Below are 24909 nucleotides of genomic sequence, written 5' to 3'. Positions count from 1 at the left end.
TGCCTCCATACTTACCAAACTGTTTAAGCGTTGCCTTAAGGAGAAGTGCTTTCCAACACCCTGGAAAACCTCATCAGTATGCCCTGTATTTAAGAATTCAGGTGATAAGTCATCTCCCTCTCAATACAGACCAATAAGTTTCCTGAGTGTCATGTGTAAGTTGCTGGAATCCATATTAAATAGAGAAGTAGTCAACCACATCAGCAGAAATAACCTTAGTAACATGCAATATGGTTTCCGTTCTGCTAAATCTACAGCAGACGTGCTAACAGTTATATCACATAGAATTAGCGAATCTCTTGACAAAGGCTTCATTTGTAATTGTCTGTGTTTTTCACAATGAAGAAAGAAAAATATAACCAACTGGCCTTCCTTGATATACTCATATCACGCACAGAGCATGGGTTTAAGACATCCGTATATCGCAAGCCTACCTTCACCGGTCAATACCTTAACTTCAACTCTCATCACCCATACAGTATCAAACATGGAATCGCACGCTGCCTACAACATCGAGCAGAGACAATAAGTAGCGAGACCATTACATACCACCAAGAAATGGTCAGGTTGAAGAATACCCTCCGTCGTAACAACTACCCCGATAGCATACTATCCACCAGACGTGTTAATAGTATAAGAGAGAAGAATGAAACCCAAAAACCTCCAACGATCTGCCTACCATACATACGAGGCATCTCCGAAAAGATTCAGAGAATATGTGCCCCCTACAACATCAGGACAGTATTCAAGAGTCAACACTCAAACGACACCTGGTACAAGTGAAGCCCCACATGGAGGAGAACATGACCAAGAACTGCATATACTCCATCCCATGCAGTTGCAGAAAGGTTTACAAGGGTGAAACATGCCGTCCCCTTAAAGTAAGGGTGGAAGAACACCAAAAAGCAGTAACTAAAGGGGAGACGGAAAAATCGGGTATAGCCAACCATGTTTGGATGGAGAGGGGGGACCATCGCCCCCTATGGGATGAAGTAAAAATAATAAGCAGAGAGACCCCACTGGAAAGTGAGAAAACTTAAAGAAACAGCTCACATGCTCGGACATAACAACCTACTGAGCAAACCAAGCGTAGAGCTGAATGTAATTTGGACACCTAATAGAGAGAGAAAACCTTGAATAACAACATAGGTTTAACATTAACAAAAACCAACTAAGAATTGTCCTAGTGACATATGGCCGAGTGGTCCTAGACATATCAAAGTTTACAGTTACTCAAAGGTGCTGAGTTCAATCCTGAACGAAGGCAGTGAAAAGTAACATTCAAAACAGAATCAGCAACTATGTCCCAGAGCCTAGCTGGAGTCCGAAACGGTACCCCCGTAATAATAATAAAGGGTTGGGTTCGAGACTCCTAACAAACGGTTCCCCAGTTCGATACAAAACACCTGATGAAGGCCAGAGGGCAAAACGGCCAAAGTGTTGTGACTATAACAACCAAGATGAGGAAGTCAGTCAATTTCAATAAAAGGCTTCATTTCTAGGGCAATTGCTCTTGACATATCAAAGGCCTTTAATAAGGTATGGCATAAAGATTTCCAGCTACGATATAACTGAAAATGTTTTCTGTATCATTAAATCATTTCTCTCTGATAGGAAGAAATCATTTCTCTCTGATGGGCAGAAATTAGTGTCCCACAGTATTAATACTGGAGTCCCTCAGGGGTTCATCTTGGGCCCAACTCTCTTCTTGATCTACATCAATGATCTCCAACTATCTATGGCAACACATCAAAGGCCGTAAATGACAACATTCTCTCTGATTCTCTCTCCTCAGATCTTGAGCACGTGGTTCAGTGGGGGAAGAAGTGGCTGGTTACCTTTAATGCATCTAAGACCAAGCTCCTATCATTACATCATAAATGCTCTGATCCCCATCTGGCATCAATTGAAATGAATGGCTCTTGTCTAGGAGACACCCCATGTTTTGGTAAGCTTCTGGGTTTGACCTTTACTCCTGATCTGAAATGGAACACATACATCAAGTCTGTGGCCAAGGAAATGGTGGGATCCTTCTACCGCTCAAGAAGATATCTCACTAATGATGCAATTCTCTATCTATATAAAAGCCAAGTACGTCCAAGGATGGAGTACTGCTGCCACATCTGGGCAGGAGCTGCTAAAAACAGCTTATCCTGCCTTGACAGAGTACAAAATAGACTTTGTGGCTTGGTGGGAGATGCCCTTTTCTCTTCCCTGCAACCTCTCTCCCACAGAAGAAACGTTGCGAGCCTGTCTCTATTTTATCATTATTTCCATGGCAAGTGCTCGCCTGAGCTCCATTCTGTGTTCCCCCCTCATCAATCTTTCACGAAAAACACCCGACTAGCTGAAACAACTGTCAATAATTTTTCCCACTCTTTATCCGTGCCTAAATCAAAATGTAGATTCCATGAACAAAGCTTCTTTCTTAGAACTGCACGGCTGTGGAACTCTCTGCCGCTTGCCTGTTTCCCCCTTGAATTCAACTTGGATGTCTTCAAGTCTAACACAAACAAATTTCTGATGAACCGCCCCCTTAAGTAATGACACCTTATCAAATCCCCAATACTAACTATTACTACGATACTATCCCATTGATTACTGTACACACAGTAACCCTTATCCCCGAATGGCCCCTGGGACTTGATAAGTGGTGACCCCCCCATGTAAAAAAAATTAAAAAAAACATATCATAAAACTTTAATTAAACCTGGAAATACCATTTAAAAAATAGCGCAGATCACTCTCTGCATTAGCACCTTTTTTTCAATTAAAGGAGCAAAGACCAAATCTTTTTAAAATAACAGGTTTAATAGCAAATTATGCAATATTTATTTTTTTAAAGCGGTTTTCTTTAAAAAAAAATATAAAGAAAATCAACATATTTTGACTTTCTTATAAATATATATATATATATATATATATGCCAAAAAATCACTTACCTAAAAAAAAATACTATTAAATGGGTAGTTCCATTCTTTATTGTTAAGAATCTATCCATATTTATATTTTAAATTCTATGTATTTTTAAATAAAAGGATTTTTTAAAGCGAGGGTCGTAGAAAATCGCATTTTCGTAACATGTTTTGCGCCAAGCTTAAGAGCTCCTCCTGCTAATATGAAATTTATCAAATATGGATTCGTCAAAGGGACATAAATAATGTCTCTTTTTTATTGCGTGTGTTAACTAAAATTAGTATTTTTTTGTCCTCTGTAGTTAAAAAGAAACACACATTCACTTTTAAGTTTTCCCCCAAAAACAAAAAAATCCAATTCACAAATTTTTTTTTTTTTTAATTCTCTTAATGAAATACACGAGTTTTTGATTGATATATTCTTTATCGACTGAATTTTTTTTTTTAAATATCTAAAAAAAGAAAACACTGAATGGAATAGAAAAATTTGTCGTAAGCATCTGGTATTTACTTGACGATATAAGCATAACATGAGCTTTCATAAAAAAAAAATCAACATGGTTTTTAAAAAAAATAGGTTTTATACTTTACTTTACAGGTAAATTTCCAAAAAACTTTTTTTTTTTAAATTAGAATATTTTCTTGATCTTTTATCTTCAATTTGTGATATATAAAACTTTGGTACATAAATTAATTATTAAAATTTTAATAGACATTTAAAAATGGGGGGAGGTGTTGAATTTTAAAAAAAACGTTTGTTCAAAATATATTTGGTTTATTGGAAAGAGCATAAAATTTCACGTTGACCCTGAAAATATCGTAAAAATTGAACCAATAGAAAAATTTTGATAGATTTTTAAAGTTTAAAAATTGAAAAATATTTAACTCGTAAAATTCAATTGATTTCATTACATAAAAAAAAATGGCTGCATGAAGGCACGTGGGCATTTTGTAAACACTGTTTTTTAAAAAATAATATTTCTATTATTTTTCAAACAACTTTAATAGTTTATTTTGGAAGTATATTCCATAAAGAAAATAAACAACCCACTTTAAAAAGAGAAAGTATGAGATTTTATATTTTATTTGCAGTTCTTTGTTAGGGGTGTCAAAAATTCCTCCAAATTTCTGATACACCTAGTGCCTCAGCGTATTATAAACACCCCAGCCTCCTCATGTTAAGAACGGCTTTCAGAATAAATACCCCCCTCACATTGAAAGCCGTTCTTAACATGGGGAGGTTTGGAGGGGGTATTGCAAAAACCGTTCTTACCATGGAGTGGTTCGGGGTATTTATACTATGCTGGGGCAGGTCGTAAAAAAATACCAAAAAAAAACAAACAAAAAACTGGGTAATGTTACTAATTAAGGTTTGTGATTGATATGAGACATTAGCCGTGTCAGAAGTCACCATTAAAAATGCGTGATAAAAACTTGAATAATTAGACTTACTATCTTTGAAAGCTTATAACAGCTTGAAAAATGTAATTTAAACCATAATTTTTTTTTTTTCAATAAAAGGAGCAAAGACCAAATTTTAAAATAATAACAGGTTTAATAGCAAAATATGCAATATTTGTTTTTTTTTTTTTATCGGTTTTCTTTAAAAAAGATTTCAAGAAAAGCAGCGAATTTTAACTTATTTCTAAGAATTTATATATAGTTAATATATAAATTCTAAAAATCACGTACCTATAAAAAATACTAATCAATGGGTACTTCCATTCTTCATTATTAAGAATTTATTCATATTTATATTTTATATTCTATGTACTTTTTTAAATAGAATAATTTTTTAAGCAAGGATTCAAAAATGCAGCGATTTTAAATTGTCATATCAGATGGTCACAGAGCGGGTTTGTCTCCCTTATTTCGAATTGAGAACTACGGTGGCCTGAAAGCACTATAAAATTAATCTCCCCTTTCTATTTCTGATATGTGTTTGCTGTCAACAAAAGTTAGTTAAATATGGGTAACCGTACATGAAAAATGATCACATTCACTCATAAGTAAGTTTACTTTTATAAACAAACCCCTCAACGAATTTTTTCCATTTTTTTTTTTTTTATTCTCTTTAAGAAATACATGAGTTTTTGATTTAAAATATTTTGATTTCTTCTTTATGGAATGAATTTTTTTTTTTTTAATATCTAAAAGCAACATTGAATGAAATAGAAAAAATTATAGTAAGTATTTACTAGACAAAAAAAAATTTTTTTTTTTTTTTTTTTTTTTTTTAACTTTTGACTTTATCGGTAAATTTGCACAAAACTATTCTTTTTTTGTTTGTTTTAAATTAGATTATTTTATTTATTGACCTTTTATCTTCAATTTTATTTATTGACCTTTTATCTTCAATAAGTCTGAGATGAGAAAATTTTCATTTTAATAGATATTTAAAAATGGGGGAGGGGTGAATTTAAAAAGAAAAACGTTTGTCTAGAATATTATATTCAGTTTATTGGAAAGAGCATAAAATTTCACATTAAACCTGAAAATATCTTAAAAATTGAACCAATAGAAAAACTTTGAAAGATTTTTAAATTGAAAAAATTGAAAAAAACTTAACTCATAAAATTCAATTGATTTCATTACATAAAAAAAATGGCGGTATGAGCGTGTGCAAGTACTTCGTAAACACTTTTTTTTTTTTTTTTTTTAGATAAAAAATATTTCTATTTTTTTTCAAAGAATTTTAATAGTTTATTTTGGAAGTATATTCCATAAAGAAATTAAACAAACCACTTTAAAAAGAGAAATTATGAGTTTTGTATATTTTATTCGCAGTTTTGTGTTAAGGATGTCAAAAATTCAAAAAAAAATTCTAACACACCTGAGCCATTCAAAATGATTTTCATCTTAAACATTATTACATGAGAAGTTATTTTGAGTAAAAATTTATTTTACAAATGCACAATTAAATATGTAAACATTTTAATCGTGTAAGAATCAAGATGGATGTCATCAACATTTTCGTAGTGCATGTAGCAGTCTTGACTTTGCAATCAAAAACCAAGATCGAATTGAGTGAAACGAAATGAACTAAGGCAAAGTTGACTAGTTGGAATATGACAAATTAAACAACTTTTATTTTTACTTCTGTATATTAAATGCAAGGGAAAAGAATATAAAAAATAATTTAAACATATTTTAAACAACTTGTTTAATTTTTTTTTTTTATTTGACAAATAATTTAAACAACTTTTAAATAAAAGTTTAAATTGTCATGTTCCAACTAGTCAGCTTTGCCCTCGGTTTGTTTCATTTCACTCGATTTTAGTTTTTGATTGTAAGACCAAGGCTGCTTCATGCTCTACAAAATTGCTTGATAGCACCCATCTTGATTCTTACACGATTAAAATGTTTACACATGCATTTCTCTAGTTTATATGGGTAAAATAAATTATTACTTGAAATGACTTGCGTAATAATGTTTAAGAAACATTTTGAATGGCTTTTTTTTTTTTATCACCCCCAAACCCTATTTAGTAACATTAATCAGAATGGACTTTTCCAGGGCATTCATCATGAAACAGAACGATCAGCAGACAAAGAAAATAAACAAAGACATGTGGAACTTGATTTTACTCGCAATTTTCAAACTTTTTTTTAGTATTACTCAGATTTAGGGTTAATTATAAAAAATTGGTTAACTGCTCTAAAAAACTGATATGTCCCGGAAAGAGAGTATCATTTTATGTTAAATTTATATGAAGCCGATCCGCAGCTCAGTTGGGTTCATAAAGGACACTAATTGTACTGATTTATGACCTTAAAGTAGACATCTACCCTAATTTTTCCTATATTTTCATTTTATTTCATTAGGAAATTTTTAAGTGCAGTTGAGATGAGTTATCTCCTATATTGCCGGCCCTGTTGGTGGGGCATTAGAATACACAGACTGCCTCCTCTGCAGAGGGTAAAAGTCACTTGTTGGCCGTGGGTGGCGACCCGTGACACCTTGGAATGGAATCCTGGGGATTGAAGGTCTTGGAGGACAAGTTTATAAACCTCTTCTTCCCAATATATCACTTTGGCCTTTACCTCGGTTAGACGAGTGGTCGGAGGGGCCCGATCTGATCAATCGGCTGGTCAGGTCAAGCCCTATGTCTACTATCAATGGTTTGGACTAAACTGAGAATTTTAAAATTAGTAAAAGAACAAAACCATAGAAACCAACAAAACTTCACCTCAAAGTAGACGTTTGAAAGCGCCGGCCGAGGATGAGAAACCAAATCCCAACATGGCTGCAATCACAACTTTTTTCACGCTAGATTTGTGTAGTGAAAATTGGCTAACGACAGATGCTTGGTATTTCTTACTTGACTGAGTATTTTTTTTTTTTTTTTTTTTTTTTTAATTACATTTTCACCCCAAACAAGGCACATTGCCACTTTGGTGTAGGGGGCTACTATCAGGGGAAACCTCTACTGGGGTACTATGTAGGGATTTGGGCAGCAAGATGTTGGTTCACGTTGCACTTGAACTTATGCATGTCAGTACAGTTGGGGAAGCAGTGACCTGGAATGGAATTCCAAAGTCTAGCAGTTCTGGGGAAGAAACTACTGGAGTAGAAAGATCTCTTACATCTAGGGATCTCTACAGTGTGGGGGTGGGATTTTGCAGCTTGTCGGGTTTGTCAAGGGTGTTCACGTCGTGGGGGCACAAGTGATTGCAGTTCTTCAGAGCATTCACCATTATAATACTTGTAGAACAGGCAGAGGGATGCAACGTTTCGACGATGGGACAGAGGCTGAAGTTTAGATGCCAGTTTAGGGCCTATCAGATTTGCGACTCTCTTTTGAACCCTGTCAAGGAGCGAGAGACTAGTAGCCGATGCACCGGCCCAAATATGACAGCAATACTCCATACATGGGCGAATAGTGGCCTTATAGAGGTACAGGATACTTTCGGGTGTTAGAAGCTTTCTAGCACGGTAGAGAGAGCCCACCTTCCTTGCAGCGGCCCTGGCAATGCCCTCGATGTAATTGTTCCAACTCATGTTTCCTGTGAACGTTAGGCCAAGGAGCTTGAGAGACGTACTCTCAGATAAAGAGTCGTTGGCCATTGCTATAGGTGGTAGAGAAGGTTTCTTGTTATTATTGAATGAAACCAGTTTTGTCTTGGTGGCATTGAACGTTACCATCCATTTTTGTCCCCATTCCACTACTGATTGGAGGTCATCCTCTAGTGTTTCTGCCATTACTTTAGATATATGTTCATTTGTTTTCCTGTCGTGCCTGCTATAGAGTGTGGTGTCATCAGCATATATACCCATCTCAGAGGCAATTTTGTCGGGGAGGTCATTTATGAATATCAGGAACAGCAGAGGTCCAAGGATAGATCCCTGGGGCACTCCCGCATTTATATCATATTGTTTAGATGTACGACCGTCGAGAACAACCTGGATTTTTCTCTATACTACCTGTGTAGCCCTGACTCTGTCAAGGCGAATGGGTTTCCCTCTTGACAAGTCCCAATATCAGGCTCTGAGGTAGGTGGGGAACACAGGCAACAAAATTTTTATCCATAATTATGTCAAAACAAAAAAACCCAAACGTGCTTTATCGAACTCAGAAAATGAGGAAAACGTAGACTTCCCTATGTATTAGAATCACTAGACAAAACACCAATGTCAAAATTATCCCGAAAAAGTGCTAAACAGGAAAATAAACCTAAAAATGATTAAAAAAAAAAAACAAGAGATGGTAACTTATTAATTGAAATTGAGACAATAAATCGAATTTAGAAAATATGAAAACTTTCCATAATATTAACATTAAAGTCACTCCACACAAACTAAATCAATCCAAAGGAGTTATCCGAAGCCAGGAACTATCACTTGCTTCACCAGAAGAAATCCAGAACGAACTAAGCAAATAAGGAGTTCTTGACTATAAAAGAATCTACATGAAAAAAAAATCAGAGAAAATACCAACTCATACTTATATTATCACATTTAATACTCCAAAAATTCCACCTAAAATTAAAATTGGTTACACCATAGAACCATTTGAAATATACATCCCAGATCCTCTGAGATGTTTCAACTGTCAAAAATCCGGTCACCATAGGGATGCCTGCAGAGGTCATCCCACGAGTACTAAATGGGGCTCAAAAGAAATAAGTCACAATGAACAAGAATGTTGTGAGTCCAAATGTATAAACTGCCAAGGCGAGCAACCCTGCCTATTCCAAAAACTGTGAACGATGGAAAAATGAAAAAGAAATCCTAGCCACAAAACATAAATGTAATATTTCTTGCCTAGAAGCGAAAACAATAGTGGAAGAAGTTATAAAAAACAAAACTTATGCAAAAATTACAGGAAAAACAAATCCCAGCAACCAGGCTGATAAATACGACCAACTAATTAAAAAACTGGTACAGCTAGAACCGAACTAACTGCTTAACTTTAAAAAAAAATTAAAACTACAACACTCTCAAAATCTGGAAAAATTAAAGCAAGAAACCAGAAAAGAACCCAATAAAGTACTTGTGTCCTCCCAAACCCAAACCTTCCCTCTTAAAGAACAATGTCTCCAAGAACAAACTTTCTCAAAACCAAACAATAAATCAACAAAACAAAAAAATTAGAAAATTTGACACAACCTGATGAAATGGAGACTTCCTATCGAACACCATCAAAACAAAAGAAAAACCAAAACAAAACAGTTATAAGGTCCCGTTCAAACTCCAGATCTAGAACCCCAATCCCTAAAAATCAAACTGAATCTAAAGATGAAATGGAAACAGAATACCCAAACCAAGAAACAGAAACATTAAATCATGAACCCCACCCCCATCGATCACGATCAAAACAAAACGGACAAAAACTAATTTCAGTCCCAGATCCCCAAACAAAAAAAAAATGAAATAAAAGGCCAAACAGAAGACAAGCCAAAAACAAAGGAACATCAGAGGGACAAAAGCAAGCCTACACTCCCAAATAAATAAAAATGGCAGAACAAAAAAAAAAAAACTAGGAACATAGCAGCTCTACAATGGAACTGTAGAGGATTGAAGCCAAACTATGAAGAGCTACAGCAATTAATCAAAGAATACAATCCGAATATCATATGTTTACAAGAAACTCTACTGAAGGAAAATTCCAAACTATCTTTTAAAGACTATGACGTATACAATAAAATCAACCTTTCACACATAGACCGTAGACCAATAGGCGGTACAATCATTATGTTAAAAAAAACAATACCCCATGAGAAACTCAACCTAAATATAGAATGTCAAGTCGTTGCAGTAAGAGCTATCTTATACCAAACTTTTACAATTTGCTCGATCTACATTCCACCAAAATATAAACTAGGAAAAACTCAGAGACAGAATGATTGAACGGCTCCCTGCACCATTCCTAATCCTGGTGAATTTCAATGCACACAACCATCTTTGGGGAAACAGACAACCAAACCACAACGGAAAAATAATAGAAGCCATATTAGAAACTACAGACATGTGTATACTGAACAATGGCAAGCACACCTACCTACATCCACCTATAGGAACAACCTCAGCCATAGATCTAACACTCAGCTCTCCGACAATTTACATGGACTTTAATTGGGACATCCATGAAGAACAGTGTGGTAGTGACCACTATCCAATTATCATCAAAACAAACAATCCCACAATAGAAAACGGAGCACCAAAATGGCAACTAAAGAGAGCTGACTGGTTCACATTCAGGAATCTCTGCCAAACACAAATAAATAATTAAATACTTCAGGAACCTGACCCAGTAACAACATTCACTCAAAAGTTAATAAAAATAGCAGAAGAAACAATCCCCAAAACTTGAAAGAAAAAAGTAAACATAAAACATGGTTCACAAAAGAGTGCAAAGAATCAAGAAACAGAAAAAAGCCCTAAAAAAATTCAGAATAAATCCATCCACAACAAGCTTAAAAATTTACTGCCAAGCCCATGCAAAAGCACGACAAATAACGAAAAAAGCCAAACCGGAAACATGGCAAGATTATGTATCTAAGTTAAATAATAAAACATCTAGCAAGAAAGTATGGGACATGGTGAGGAAAATTAATGGGAAACAAATCCAATACCCCACTATATGCCTAAAAAAACCTGATGGTAGAAAATGCACTGAAAAAAAGGACATGGCAAACTTGCTGAACAACTAAACAAAAACTCTTCACCCAAACACCACAGCTTAACATTCCAAAACTACAAAATAGAAGCAGAAAAAGGAAAACTGAATTTCATCTCAAACAACACAGAAAAATATAATTTACCATTCACAATATCCGAATTTAAAAGCGCTCTGGATAGAAGCAAAGATACTGCTACGGGACCAGATGAAATCCATTATCAATTTTTGAAACAACTACCAAAGACTTCATTAAATACTCTTTTAAACATATTCAATAATATCTGGCTCTTGAGTTACTTACCTAATGCTTGGCAAGAGTCCACAATCATACCAACCCCAAAACCTGACACAGACCCCTCGAATCCAACAAATTACCGCCCTATCTCTCTAACTAGCTGTATCTGCAAGACCATGGAGAGATTGGCAAATGACCATCTTATATGGATATTAGAAAAAAAAACGCGATATTAGACAAACATCAATGTGGCTACAGAAAAAAAAGGAGCGAATGGATCAATTGGTTAGGATGGAATCTTACATAAGAGATGGACTTATCAGAAACCACCATGTGGTGTCAGTATTTTTTGATTTAGAAAAAGCATACGACACCACATGGAAATACAGCATCATGAGGGACCTGCACAACCTGGTAATCAGAGGAAGGATGCCAATATTCATACAAAATTTCCTTAAAAAATGTTCTTTTAGATTGCGCCTTGGAGGAGAAAAATCTGAAGTGCATGAACAGGAGATGGGAGTGCCCCAGGACAGTATAATATCCGTTACACTCTTCCTGCTGAAAATCAATAGTATTGGTAAAGTAGTGACCACAAACATTGATAAATCCCTCTTTGTAGACGATTTTTCAATCATCTATTCATCTCCTAATATGTTAACAATAGAAAAAAAATTACAGGAATGCTTTAACAAAATAGAGAAATAGGCTGATGAAAATGGGTTTATCTTCTCAAAAAAACAAAACAGTTTGTATGCACTTTTGCAAAAAAAGAGGATCCACAACTAAAAATTAATAACAACGCAATACCAATGGTACAACAAACCAAATACTTGAGGATGATCCTGGATAGCAATATTAACTTCAAGCCACCATATAAAAGTACTCAAAAAAAAAAAATGCCAAAAAGTTGGACTATGGTTGCATTATATATAACTGAGCAAGAAAATCATATCTAGAGAAACTCAAGCCCATACAAAACCAAGCACTCAGACTCTGTTTAGGAGCCTTCCGAACATCACCTATTCAAAGCCTGCACACAGAAGCTAATGAACTCCCCCTCCACCTGAGATGGGAAAAACTCTCGCTCCAATATACGGTGAAACTTAAAAGTCTACCAGAAAATCCTGCTCATGAAAAAATATATACATCAATGTATGAACATTTCTATACCAGCAAACCTACAGCTATTAAACCTCCGAGATATCGCCTTAAAAAGGCTATTACAGAAGGATACGAAGAACCAAAAAACATACAGATTACCAGACGATGCCTCTATATATACCGCAGAGCTACAGATTATTAAGATCGCTCTAGAAGTAGTCCAAGAGTCTAGCAAAAACAAATTCCTTATCTTCAGTGACACCGTGTCCAGCTTAATGGCATTGAAAAAAAGGAACATGAACCATCCGTGCATCCTGGAAATTATGGAAATATACCAACACCAAGTAAAGGAAAATAAAACAATAATATTAGCATGAATACCAAGTCATGTCGGCATAAAACCACTAAAAAATGCATCGAAGCACAAAAACTAGGAACTCGAGACTTCTGGAAAATCTACAACAGTGTAGTAAATAATGGGCAATCAACAATTCCCCCACTCACCAACAATCACGAGGTTGTCTCCTCAGCAACCGAGAAGGCTAGGATGCTTGCCAGTCGGTTTGCCTCAAACTCCACACTGGACCCTTCCAACCACCCCCTACCTGACTTTCCTATACGGACAGACGCCATGCTAGACGATCTGAAAATCACCCCTGTTCAGGTGCATGCCATCATAAAAAACCTTGACACTTCAAAAGCATGTGGACCTGATCTCATCCCAGCTATGCTATTAAAAAAGTGCCCAGCCGAAGTAGCTCCAGTTCTCTCCAAACTCTACAACAAATGCCTTAATGAAGCTTGCTTTCCGGGCTGTTGGAAAACTGCTTCTGTTGTACCAGTATTCAAGAACTCTGACGAAAGGACTGACCCATCAAATTATCGCCCCATTAGCCTCCTTCCACTTTTTGCCAAAATATTTGAGACCATAATTAACCATGCTCTAGTCCATCACCTTACAGATGCTAAACTTCTGACTGACCAACAATATGGATTTAGACAAGCCTGTTCCACAGCAGACATCCTAACTGTAATCTCTGAACGTATATACCATTCACTGGACAAAGTGGAGGAGGGCAGAGCGGTAGCTCTAGATATATCTAAGGCTTTTGACAGGGTATGGCATGAGGGTCTCCTCAGGAAAATAAGATCATACGGTATCACTGGTAGAATACTTAACATAATTAAATCCTTCTTAGATAAGAGAAAAATTCAGGTTGTCCTCGACGGTCATACATCTAAACAATATGATATAAATGCAGGAGTGCCCCAGGGGTCTATCCTTGGACCTCTATTGTTCCTGATATTCGTAAATTACCTCCCCGACAAAATTTCCTCTGAGATGGGTATATATGCTGATGACACTACACTCTATGGCAGGCATGACAGGAAGACGATTGAACACATTTCTAAAGAAATGGCAGAAACACTAGAGGAAGACCTCCAATCTGTAGTGGAATGGGGACTAAAATGGTTGGTCACATTCAATGCCGCCAAGACTAAACTAGTTTCATTCAATAATTACAAGAAACCCTCTCTACCACCTATAGCAATGGCCAACGACCCTTTATCTGAGAGTACATCTTTCAAACTCCTTGGCCTAATGTTCACAGGAAACATGAGTTGGAACAATTACATTGAAGGCATTGCCAGGGCCGCTGCAAGAAAGGTGGGCTCTCTTTACCGTGCTAGACAACTACTAACACCCGAAAGTATCCTGTACTTCTATAAGGCCACTATTCACCCATGTATGGAGTATTGCTGTCACATTTGGGCTGGTGCATCTGCTACTAGTCTCTCGCTCCTTGACAAGGTTCAAAAGAGAGTCGCAAACCTGATAGGCCCTGAAGTGGCATCTAAGCTTCAGCCTCTGTCCCATCGATGAAATGTTGCATCCCTCTGCCTGTTCTACAAGTATTTTAGTGGTAAATGCTCTGACAAACTGCAATCACTTGTGCCCCCACGACGTGAACACCCTTGACAAACCCGACAGGCTGCTAAATCCCACCCCCACACTGTAGAGATCCCTAGATGTAAAAGATCTTTCTACTCCAATAGTTTCTTCCCCAGAACCGCTAGACTTTAGAATTGCATTCCAGGTCCCTGCTTCCCCAACAGTACTGACATGCAGAAGTTCAAGTGTAACATGAACCGACATCTTGCTGCCCAAATCCCTACATAGTACCCCAGTAGTTGTTGCCCCTGATAGTAGCCCCCTACACCAAAGTGGCAATTTGTCTTGTTTGGGGTGAAAATGTAATTTTAAAAAAAAAAATAAGAAAAAAAAAAGGATAGTCAGAAACTGACAAACTGGCTAAAGACGCAACAAATCTAACCCCCATCAAACATAAAAATACCATACACAGATAGGAAAAACAAAAACTCCTACATAAAAATCAAATGGCAAAAACTATGGAACGAACAACTAAACAACAAACTTAGAGAAATACAACCGAATGTTGGACAAGATAGGGCCATAATACCAATACGAAAATTAGACACTATATTCACCAGAATTCGAATTGGTCATTCAAGACTAACTCATAAATATCTTCTGAAAGCAGAAGGTATCCCCCAATGTAGAACCTGTCAACATCCACTAACCATTAAACACGTATTAACGGAATGCAAAAAATATGAACATATTTGTGTGAAATATTTCAAGGAACAAAACCTTAAAGCAATATTTGGAAAATCTCATAAAATATTAGATTTTGTAAGAAAAACTAAACTTTTGGAACACATTTGAAAGGAAAAAACATCCTGGAAAAAGACCTAGAAATACTAAGTCTTAATTAAAAACAATTTATCACCTAAAAACTCAATGAAGAATACTTTCTTCACATTTCATGGCATGAAATGACCTATAGGGTTGATGTGCCATTAAACAAAAACTTACCTTACCTCTACCAAATGTTCTATTCAATAATTAGTAAATTTATTCTAATATACGTACTTATGAAAATAATATCAGCAAATTATAAAATATTATATATGTATGTATATACGAAACTAAACTAAGCTACAAAAAAATGATTGATCATTTTAGTCAGTTATCGTAACTAAACAATTTATCCGAATTGAAGACTATACATAATTCAAATCTATTAGCTATTACAATCAAACACATCAATACTTAGTTATAATTTTTAATATCATACAATTCAAGAACTATACTTACATTTTAAGTTTAGAATAATCTGAAAATTCTTTTATATCATAATTGTCTATAATTAAATTAACTTAATAAATGCGGCAGAGTTGGAACAAATCTTCTGAAATAAACTTTGCTTATATTTATTAATTTTTCACAATGCATAGACATCCATATTCAACTAATAATTAATTTTTAATTTTAATATAGTTTTAATGTCTTTCATTCAATATTATTTTAAAAAAATTAAATCGATTTATATTTTAAATTAATTCACTAATTTTCCCAATACAAAATGTTAGTATTACAGATTATTTCAATCGATAATCATAAGTTATTAAGTTATACTTCATATCCGCTAATGTTGAATTGTAAATTAATTAGTTACTTCCATTTACTTGAATTTTTTATTTATTTATTTATTCATATTAGCACCATCATTATTATTTATATTGAAAGTAATGTTCTTTAATTTTTACATTTCACAAACTTAACTCAATTTTACATACGACAATCTATTTTTAATAAACATTTTACGAACTTATTCCTTATTTAAGCATAATTTTTATCATCATTGTATATATCCTAATACTCTAATAAGTATGTTTCAGAGTTTCTTCATCTGAAAACATGTTATTTTAATTATAATTAAATAAATGTATGTTTAAGTTAAAACTAATTCTAATTTTAATTCAAGTTAATAAGATTTATAAATATTGTTTAGGCCGAAAAGATATAGACTATATCCATACCAGGTTTTTTGGCTTCGTGAGACGAAATGCACCTACATTGATGTTCCTTTTTGTTTTTCTATTCTCTTTTGTAAAACTTAATTATGTTCTACAAAACCAAAAACAAAAACAGCCCCTTCCCCCCCCTTTTTTCCCTCCACTTCCTCCCTTCGCCCTGTCGGTGGGGCTTTAGAATACACCAGCTACCCCTCTGCAGAGAGTAAAAGTCCCTCAATGGGGCCACCAGTTTGCCGTGGGTGGCGTCCAGTGACACCTTGGAACGGAATCCTGGTGGTTGAGGGTTGCAGAGGATAGAAATGGTTTCCTTCCCTTCCCGACACACCACTTTGGCCCTTATCTCGGCTAGACGAGCGGTCGGAGAGGCCCGCTCCGATCAATCGGCTGGTCACGCCTAGCCTTAAATCAAACAAACACAACAAGAAAACACGCTCGCGCTCCCCACATTAGGCAATAAACTGATTTAGTAAGCGGTGGCTGAAGGGTCAATCAATTTGGTGAGTACAGACGAAACATGGCTGGAAAACCAACATCCCTTCCAGAAATAAGGCACTTGGAGGGGACGAAGAAAACACAGGTGCTGGAATCCAACAGTAAGAAGAGTATACTTCTGCTGTATCCCTGTTGTGTTTGGGGCGAATGGGTTTTCCCCCCAAACACTTCCCACATAGGGCTCCGAGGCGGGTGGGGAGCAGCAGAAATGAAAAATAACCAAAAATAGAAATGGAAAAAAAGAAAAAGCCTCCCAAAAGAAATCACACGGAAATATCGGATATTTCCAGCTCAGAGGAAGAAGATTTACAAAAACAAAACTTTCCAAGATTTATCACCCTGGAGGCTGAAGATGACAACCCCCTGACAAGACTGTCCCCATTCTTGATACAGGAAGAAATTGCTGCAAGAATATCACCCAAAGCGGTTAAGAATTTAAGAAATGGAACAATTCTAGTAGAAGTAAATAAAAAAAAAAAAGATGGCAATATCCTCTTAAAAATGGAAAATTTCCATAAAAAGATCAAAGCATATCCCCACGGTAAAATGAATTCATCAAAAGGCGTTATAAGAAGCAAAGAACTATCATACTGTTCAATTGACGAAATAAAAATCGAACTAAAATCCCAAGGACTAACAGACATAAAAAGAATATCCATTAAAAAAAATGGGAACCCAATTTTAACCAACACCTATATCATAACGTTTAACACACCAAAGGCCCCAACAGAAATAAAAATCGGTTATACAAACATAAAAGTTGAACTATTCATACCAAACCCACTTAGATGTCAAAAATGCCAAAAATTCGGACACCATGAGGATGTATGCTACAATCAACCTGTATGTGGCAAATGTAACCAAAGAAACCCAGACCACAAATCAAACGAGTGTACAAACAGATGCAAATGTGCAAACTAATTCAAAAACAGTCCAACGAAAGAAAATTTGGACACATATAAAACCAGCAAGGCCAAAGCACAGAAAACTATCAAAGAATCAAAACGGAACATGTGGAAAGACTATGTAACAAAAATTAATCAAAACACTAAACCCAAAAAAGTATGGGAGATGGTCAGAAAAATAGCAGGGAAAAATACAAAGAACCCTATTAAACACCTTATATGCGACAACACGAAGATTACCGACAAACAAAATATCGCAAATAAATTAGCAGAACAATTCTCAATGAACTCGTCAAAAAACCAAAATAAAAAATTCCAAGCTATAAAGAAAAATGAAGAAAAAATAAAAATAAACTTCAAATTAAAAAATGAAGAAAATTACAATCAATTATTCAACAGCGCAGAACTAGAGGAGGCAATAAACAAATCTCCCGATACAGCAGTCGGCCCCGACGAGATCCATTATCAATTCCTCAAAAAACTACCAAAACCATCACTGGACTACTTATTACAAATTTACAATGAGATATGGATAACTAACAGCATCCCAAAAAAACTGGAAGCAGGCAACAGTAATCCCAATACCTAAACCAAAAAAAGATCATACAAACTCAACAAACTACCGACCCATTGCACTCACTAGTTGTTTGTGCAAAACTTTTGAGAGAATGATTAACGAAAGATTAAATTGGTACTTGGAAAGCAAAAATCTAATTACAGAAAGCCAGTCGGGTTTCAGGAAAAATAGAAGCCCCACCGACCACTTAATAAAACTAGAAACACGCATAAGAGAAGCATTTGCAAAAAAAGAATGTCTAATAGCAATTTTTTTTGACATGCAAAAGGCATATGACACCGCTTGGAAATACGGAATCCAAAAAGATCTGTATGAACTAGGACTTAGAGGCAGAATGCCAGAAATTATCAGAAATTTTTAACAAATAGAACCTTCCAAGTACGGATGGACAACACTTATTCAGTCCAAAAAGATCAAGAAATGGGTGTCCCCCAAGGCAGTATCCTGTCTGTCACCCTCTTCAACATTAAAATAAACAATATCATAAAAAACATAGACCCAGGAATTGAAAACGCCCTATATGTGGACGACCTACTTATATACTACCAATCTAAATATATACAAACAGCCGAACGCAAACTACAACTCTGTCTGAATAAAATAAACAAATGGGCCATAGAAAATGGATTTACATTCTCAGAGGAAAAAACTAAGTGCATCCACTTTTGCAAATTACGAAAATTCCACCACGACCCCAACCTGAAACTGGATAACAAGAACATCCCACTCACCGACCAACATAAATATTTAGGTATTATATTCGATAAAAAATTGACTTTTATACTACATATAAAATATTTAAAAGCAAAATGCCAAAAGACAATGCAATTGATCAAAGTCCTAGCACACACCGATTGGGGTGCAGACAAAGTCACATTATTGAAACTATACCAAACTCTAATCAGATCTAAAATGGACTACGGATGCTTCATCTATGGAGCAGCAAGGAAGTCCTACATAAAAGAACTAAATACAATCCATCATCAAGGATTAAGATTGGCCGTGGGAGCATTTAGAACCTCTCCAGTAGAAAGCCTCTATATAGAGGCCCATGAGCCTCCACTGATTCTAAGACGACAGAAGTTAGCGCTACAATATTACCTAAAGCTGGCATCATGTCCAACAAATCCTGCATACCAATGTACTCTCCACCCACAATACACACATCTCTCCACCCACAATACACACATCTCTCCACCCACAATACACACATCTCTTCACCCACAATACACACATCTCTCCACCCACAATACACACATCTCTTCAACAAGAAAGAAAATATCATCAAGCCCTACAGCCTCCAGATAAAAAACCTTCTCACAGAAGCCCAAATGGACATTACAAAAATACATAAATATAGCAAATTAAAAACTCCACCCTGGATGATCAAACAACCACACATAATATTAAAATTAAATAAATATCCCAAAACGAAAACCCATCCATCAACATGAAGAACTACTTACCATCAAGAATACATACAAAGAATATACAAAAATTTACACTGACGGATCAAAAGATGGAGATAAAGTAGGATGCGCAGCCATCCACAAAAAAATAAAACTAAAGAAAAGGCTCCCAAACGAATCTTCTATTTTCAGCGCAGAAGCAACAGCCATAGATTTGGCACTAAATATAATAACCAATGATGACCATCAAAAATATATCATATTTACTGACTCACTTTCAATACTCATATCTCTAAAAGAAAAAAAAATGACAAACCCACTTATTACAAAATTGCTAAACAAAATAGATGCCATAACCATGAAAAAAAACATTATCTTTTGCTGGATACCAAGCCATATCGGCATCTACATGAATGAACAAGCAGATAAGGCAGCAAAGGAAACTCTTCAACAAAACCACATAAGTGGAAAAATCCCCTATACAGACCTAAAGACTAAAATAAACACATATTTGAAGAGAAAATGGCAAGAAAACTGGAGCACATGTACAAAAACAAATTATTCCAAATAACATCAAATATTGGAACGAGAGACACCAAAAAGTTAACAAGAAAGGAAGAGGTAGTAATGACCAGACTGCGAATAGGTCACACTCACATAACCCACTCACATCTACTAAAAGGGGAGGAGACACCAAACTGTATAACGTGTCAAGAACCCTACACCATATACTGACAAACTGCATTGACCTTGAACAAACCTGAACAAAGTATTACCAAGAAAAAAATCTGAAAACAATATTAAACAAGATTGATCCCCAAAAAATTATCAATTTTCTGAAAGAAACTAAAATATACTCAAAAATATAAGGAAAGACTCCCCCCCCCCCCAAAAAAAAACCTTAAGAAGAACAAACCAATATATAACACATCATAACTAACCTTTCGGCATTAAATGACCCCAAAGTGGTTGATATGCCGTAAAACAGAAAAAGCAAACAAACAAACCAACCAACCCAGGTTTTCCTTATACTTTAAACCCCCTCTCCTATGTACTTTAATTACATCTTATTTTTTTTATTTATTTATTTAATTTTTTAACTAAATTTAACTAATATTTCCAAAATGAAGTTATAGACGTTAATTTAATGAGTATATATATTAAAATAATTTATAGTTTGTCTTAATAGATTTACAATAGATATATCATAACTATAACATTGATTTTTGCATTCATTCTAACAATTAAGCATTTGGCTTATACATTTGAAACCACTTATCAATCAATGTTAATCACTTGTTGCATCATATATATTTTATTTTTAGATCAATATTTGGAGTCTGACTACTATAAATACATTTTTAATATTATGATTATTACCATTTATTTATTTTTTTTTATTTTTTATTTGTTTATTTTTTTGGGGGGGATATAAATTTTTGTAATTTATTCTATATATTGCTCTGTAATAACATTGAGCTTCTTATATAAGGATTGATATATAATAAGAAAATATATTTCTACAGAAAAAAAAAAATTTTCTGTCTTTTTCTCTCTTACTCTCTCCCTCTATCCTGCTCTAACCAAGTATGCCGACCTGTTCCAAAAATCCCAAAACCTCAACATGAAACATCTCCAGAAAAAAAAGCTCGAATAAACTTAGAACCCCATCTTCCAACGTAGACCCCTACTACCATGTCTCCTTCTCCAACATCAGGGGTCTACGTTCCAACCTTCCAGAGATTGAAACCCAATTACAGGAGACGAAATCGAACATATTCTTTGTAAGCGAAACTGGAATAGGGCTGACCACTTCTCTAGATGAGTTCATAATTAACGGATACTCTAACTTAACATCTAAATCTGACCCCGAAGTACGCCATGGGCATGAAATATGTGCCTACATTAAAGATGGCTTCCCATGTGGCAGGGATATCTCTAAAGAAGATCCTAATTTACCTTATATCTGCTTCCGGGTTGCACTTGCTTACACAACTGCATTTATATTTGCCCTCTATCGGCCCCATAACAGCGGAGTTACTATCTTTAAGAGCATATCTGAGAAAATAGACCAGATCCTGTCTACACATCCCTCGGCTAACATCCACATTTGTGGTGACTTCAACGTCCATAACGTGGAATGGCTGACCCACTTAAATAAGACGGACGATGAGGGGAGGTTCTGTCATGATTTTGCCATTGCTTATGACCTCACTCAGATTGTTCGCGAGCCCACCCGTGTGCCTGATACTACAGATCAATCTGCAAGCCTCCTAGACCTTTTTTTCTCAACTTCCCCTGAGCTATGTTCATGTTCCGTTCTTTCTCCTCTAGGATCCTCTGACCACTCCGTCGTATCAGTTAAGATAAAAATAAAATGTAATAAGTCCCCAGACGTACCCCTCCACTGTACTGTATACCGATACTCCACGGCTTCTGTACATTTATATCTGATCTCCCTCTGCATTCCATGTTTAAAAAGGATGTGTCCTCTATAGTATCAGACCTGACTGAATGGTTAATTGTAGGCATAGAAATCATACCATCAGAAAAATTCCAACAAAAACCTACCAGCCAGCCATGGTTCTCCCCAGAATGTGCTGCTGCCATCGCGTGCAGAAATCACTTTTTCCATAGCTACCAACGTAATAGATGCACTGCTGCTTTCAGGAATGCCAGCAACCACTGTAAAAGAGTAATAAAAAATGCAAGAGAGCTGTTAAATCCAAACTAGCTGATCAGCGGCTTGGTTCCTACCAGTTTTGGCAAATAACAAATAGGATAAACCTAACAAATAGGATAACCTAACGTTTACAGGGAATATGAACTGGAATAGATACATTGAGAGCATTGCCAAGGCTGCTGCAAGGAAGGTTGGCTCCCTCTACCGTGCTAGAAAACTACTTACGCCTGCCAGTATCCTATACCTCTATAAGGCAACAATTCGCCCATGTATGGAGTACTGTTGTCACATCTGGGCTGGTGCATCTGCTGCTTGTCTCTCGCTCCTGGACAGGGTTCAAAAAAGAGTCGTGAACCTGATAGGTCCTGAACTGTCATCTAGGCTTCAACCTCTGTCCCATCGACGAGATGTTGCATCCCTCTGCCTGTTCTACAAATACTTTAATGGTGAATGCTCTGACGAACTGCAAACACTTGTACCTCCCCGACGTAACTACCCCCGACAAACCCGACAAGCTACTAAGTCTCATCCCTTTACAGTGGAGATCCCTAGGTGCAAGAAGGCCTTTTACTCCAATAGTTTCTTCCCCAGAACTGCGGGTCTTTGGAACTCCCTTCCGGGATTCTGCTTTCCCAGCTGCAATGATATGCAGAAGTTCAAGTGTAATGTTAACAAACATCTTTCTACTCTTCTCCCTTCATAATGACCCCGCAAATTAATTCCCTAATAGTAGCCCCCTACTTCAAAGTGGCACTGTGCCTTGTTTGGGGTGAAAATTGAATAAAAAAAAAAAAAAAAAAAAAAAAAAAAGGATCCTGAACAGAAATGTGCGTTCTATCCCAACCATTATCAATGGACCAGAGGTCATCTCGTCAGCTTCAGACAAGGCCAAACTATTTGCCAGGAACTTTGCAGCTAATTCTACCCTATGCGACGAAGGCCATCAACTCCCCATATTTCCATATTTCCTCCTATAACACAAAACACGCTAGGTAACATACAAATATCCATGCATGAGGTCGCTAAGCTAATCAAGAACCTTGATTCCAGTAAAGCAACTGGCCCTGACAGCATCCCAATTATAGTGTTAAAAAAGCTTCAACCAGAACTTGCTCCCATACTTACAAAACTGTTTAAGCGTTGCCTTAAGGGGAAGTGTTTCCCAACACCCTGGAAAACCTCATCAGTATGCCCTGTATTTAGGACTCAGATGATAAGTCATCTCCCTCTCAGTACAGACCAATAAGTCTCCTGTGTGTCATGAGTAAGTTGCTGGAATCCATATTAAATAAAGTAGTCAACCACCTCAGCAGAAATAACCTTCTTAGTGACACGTAATATGGTTTCCGTTCTGCAAGATCTACCGCAGATGTGCTAACGGTTATATCTCATAGGATTAGTAAATCTCTTAACGACGGCTTCCTTTCTAGGGCAATTGCTCTTGACATATCAAAGGGCTTCAACAAGGTATGGCATAAAGGCCTACTTCACAAGATTTCCAGCTACGGTATAACTGAAAATGTTCTCTCTATCATTAAATCATTTCTCTCTGATAGGCTCATAAGAGTAGTGGTTAATGGACAAAAATCAGAGGCCCAGAGTATTAATGCTGGAGTCCCTCAAGGGTTCATCCTGGGCCCAACTCTCTTCCTGATCTACATCAATGATCTCCCTAAACACATACTTAAATCATTCGTTGCTAATAACACAACCATCTACGGCAACACATCAAAGGCTGTAAATGACAAAGCTCTCTCTGATTCTCTCTCCTCTGATCTCGAGCACGTGGTTCAGTGGGGGAAGATGTGGCTGGTTACCTTTAATGCATCTAAAACCAAACCCCTATCTTTACATCATCAACGCTCTGGTCTCCATCTGGCATCAATTGAAATGAATGGCTCTCGTCTAGGAGAAGCCCCATGTTTTGACAAGCTTGTGGGCTTGACCTTCACTCCTGATCTGAAATGGAACACGTACATTAAATCTGTTGCCAAGGTTGCTGGAAAGGTGGTGGGATCCTTCTACCGCTCCAGAAGATATCTCACTACTGATGCAATTCTCAATCTATATAAAAGCCAAGTACATCCAAGGATGGAATACTGCTGCCATATCTGGGCAGGAGCTGCTAAAAACAGCCTATCCTGCCTTGACAGAGTACAAAATAGACTTTGTGGCTTAGTGGGGATGCCCTCTTCTCTTCCCTGCAACCTCTCTCCCAAAGAAGAGACGTTGTGAGTCTGTCTTTGTTTCATCATTATTTCCATGGCAGGTGCTCGTCTGAGCTCCAATCTCTGGTTCCCCCCTTGCCAATCTTTTACGAAAAACACCCGTCTAGCTGAATCCACTGTCAAAAACTTTCCCCACTCTTTATCTATGCCTAAATCAAAACGTAGATTTCATGAACAAAGATTCTTTCTTAGAACTGCACGCCTGTGGAACTCGTTTCTGTCTGCCTGCTTCCCACCTGACTACAACCTGGATGTCTTCAAGTCCAACGTAAACGAATTCTTGATGAACTGCCCCCTTAAGTAGACACTTTATTAAATCTCCACACTAACATACT

General features: G+C 36.3%; 2 protein-coding genes across 4 annotated transcripts in view; one reads left to right on the top strand and one right to left on the bottom strand.

The window, feature by feature from the left end:
• The window catches only part of LOC145246782 (centromere protein L-like), a 296745-nt gene that overhangs the window by 200084 nt on the left and 71752 nt on the right, over nt 1-24909 (bottom strand). For both annotated transcript variants that reach the window (XM_080108575.1, XM_080108576.1), the window contains exon 2: nt 22235-22348. In XM_080108575.1, coding sequence (XP_079964701.1) covers nt 22235-22348 — 114 coding nt within the window. The remainder of the gene's footprint in view (nt 1-22234; nt 22349-24909) is intronic.
• The window catches only part of LOC145246781 (RNA polymerase II subunit A C-terminal domain phosphatase-like), an 83610-nt gene that overhangs the window by 15938 nt on the left and 42763 nt on the right, over nt 1-24909 (top strand). The gene's annotated exons all lie outside the window — the stretch shown is intronic.

Source organism: Euprymna scolopes, chromosome 24 (genome assembly GCF_053919585.1).
Source record: "Euprymna scolopes isolate OS-2025 chromosome 24, ASM5391958v1, whole genome shotgun sequence".
Classification (NCBI taxonomy): domain Eukaryota; kingdom Metazoa; phylum Mollusca; class Cephalopoda; order Sepiida; family Sepiolidae; genus Euprymna; species Euprymna scolopes.
The sequence above is the reverse complement of the archived record's forward strand: the minus strand, read 5'-3'. Positions and strand labels throughout refer to the sequence as shown.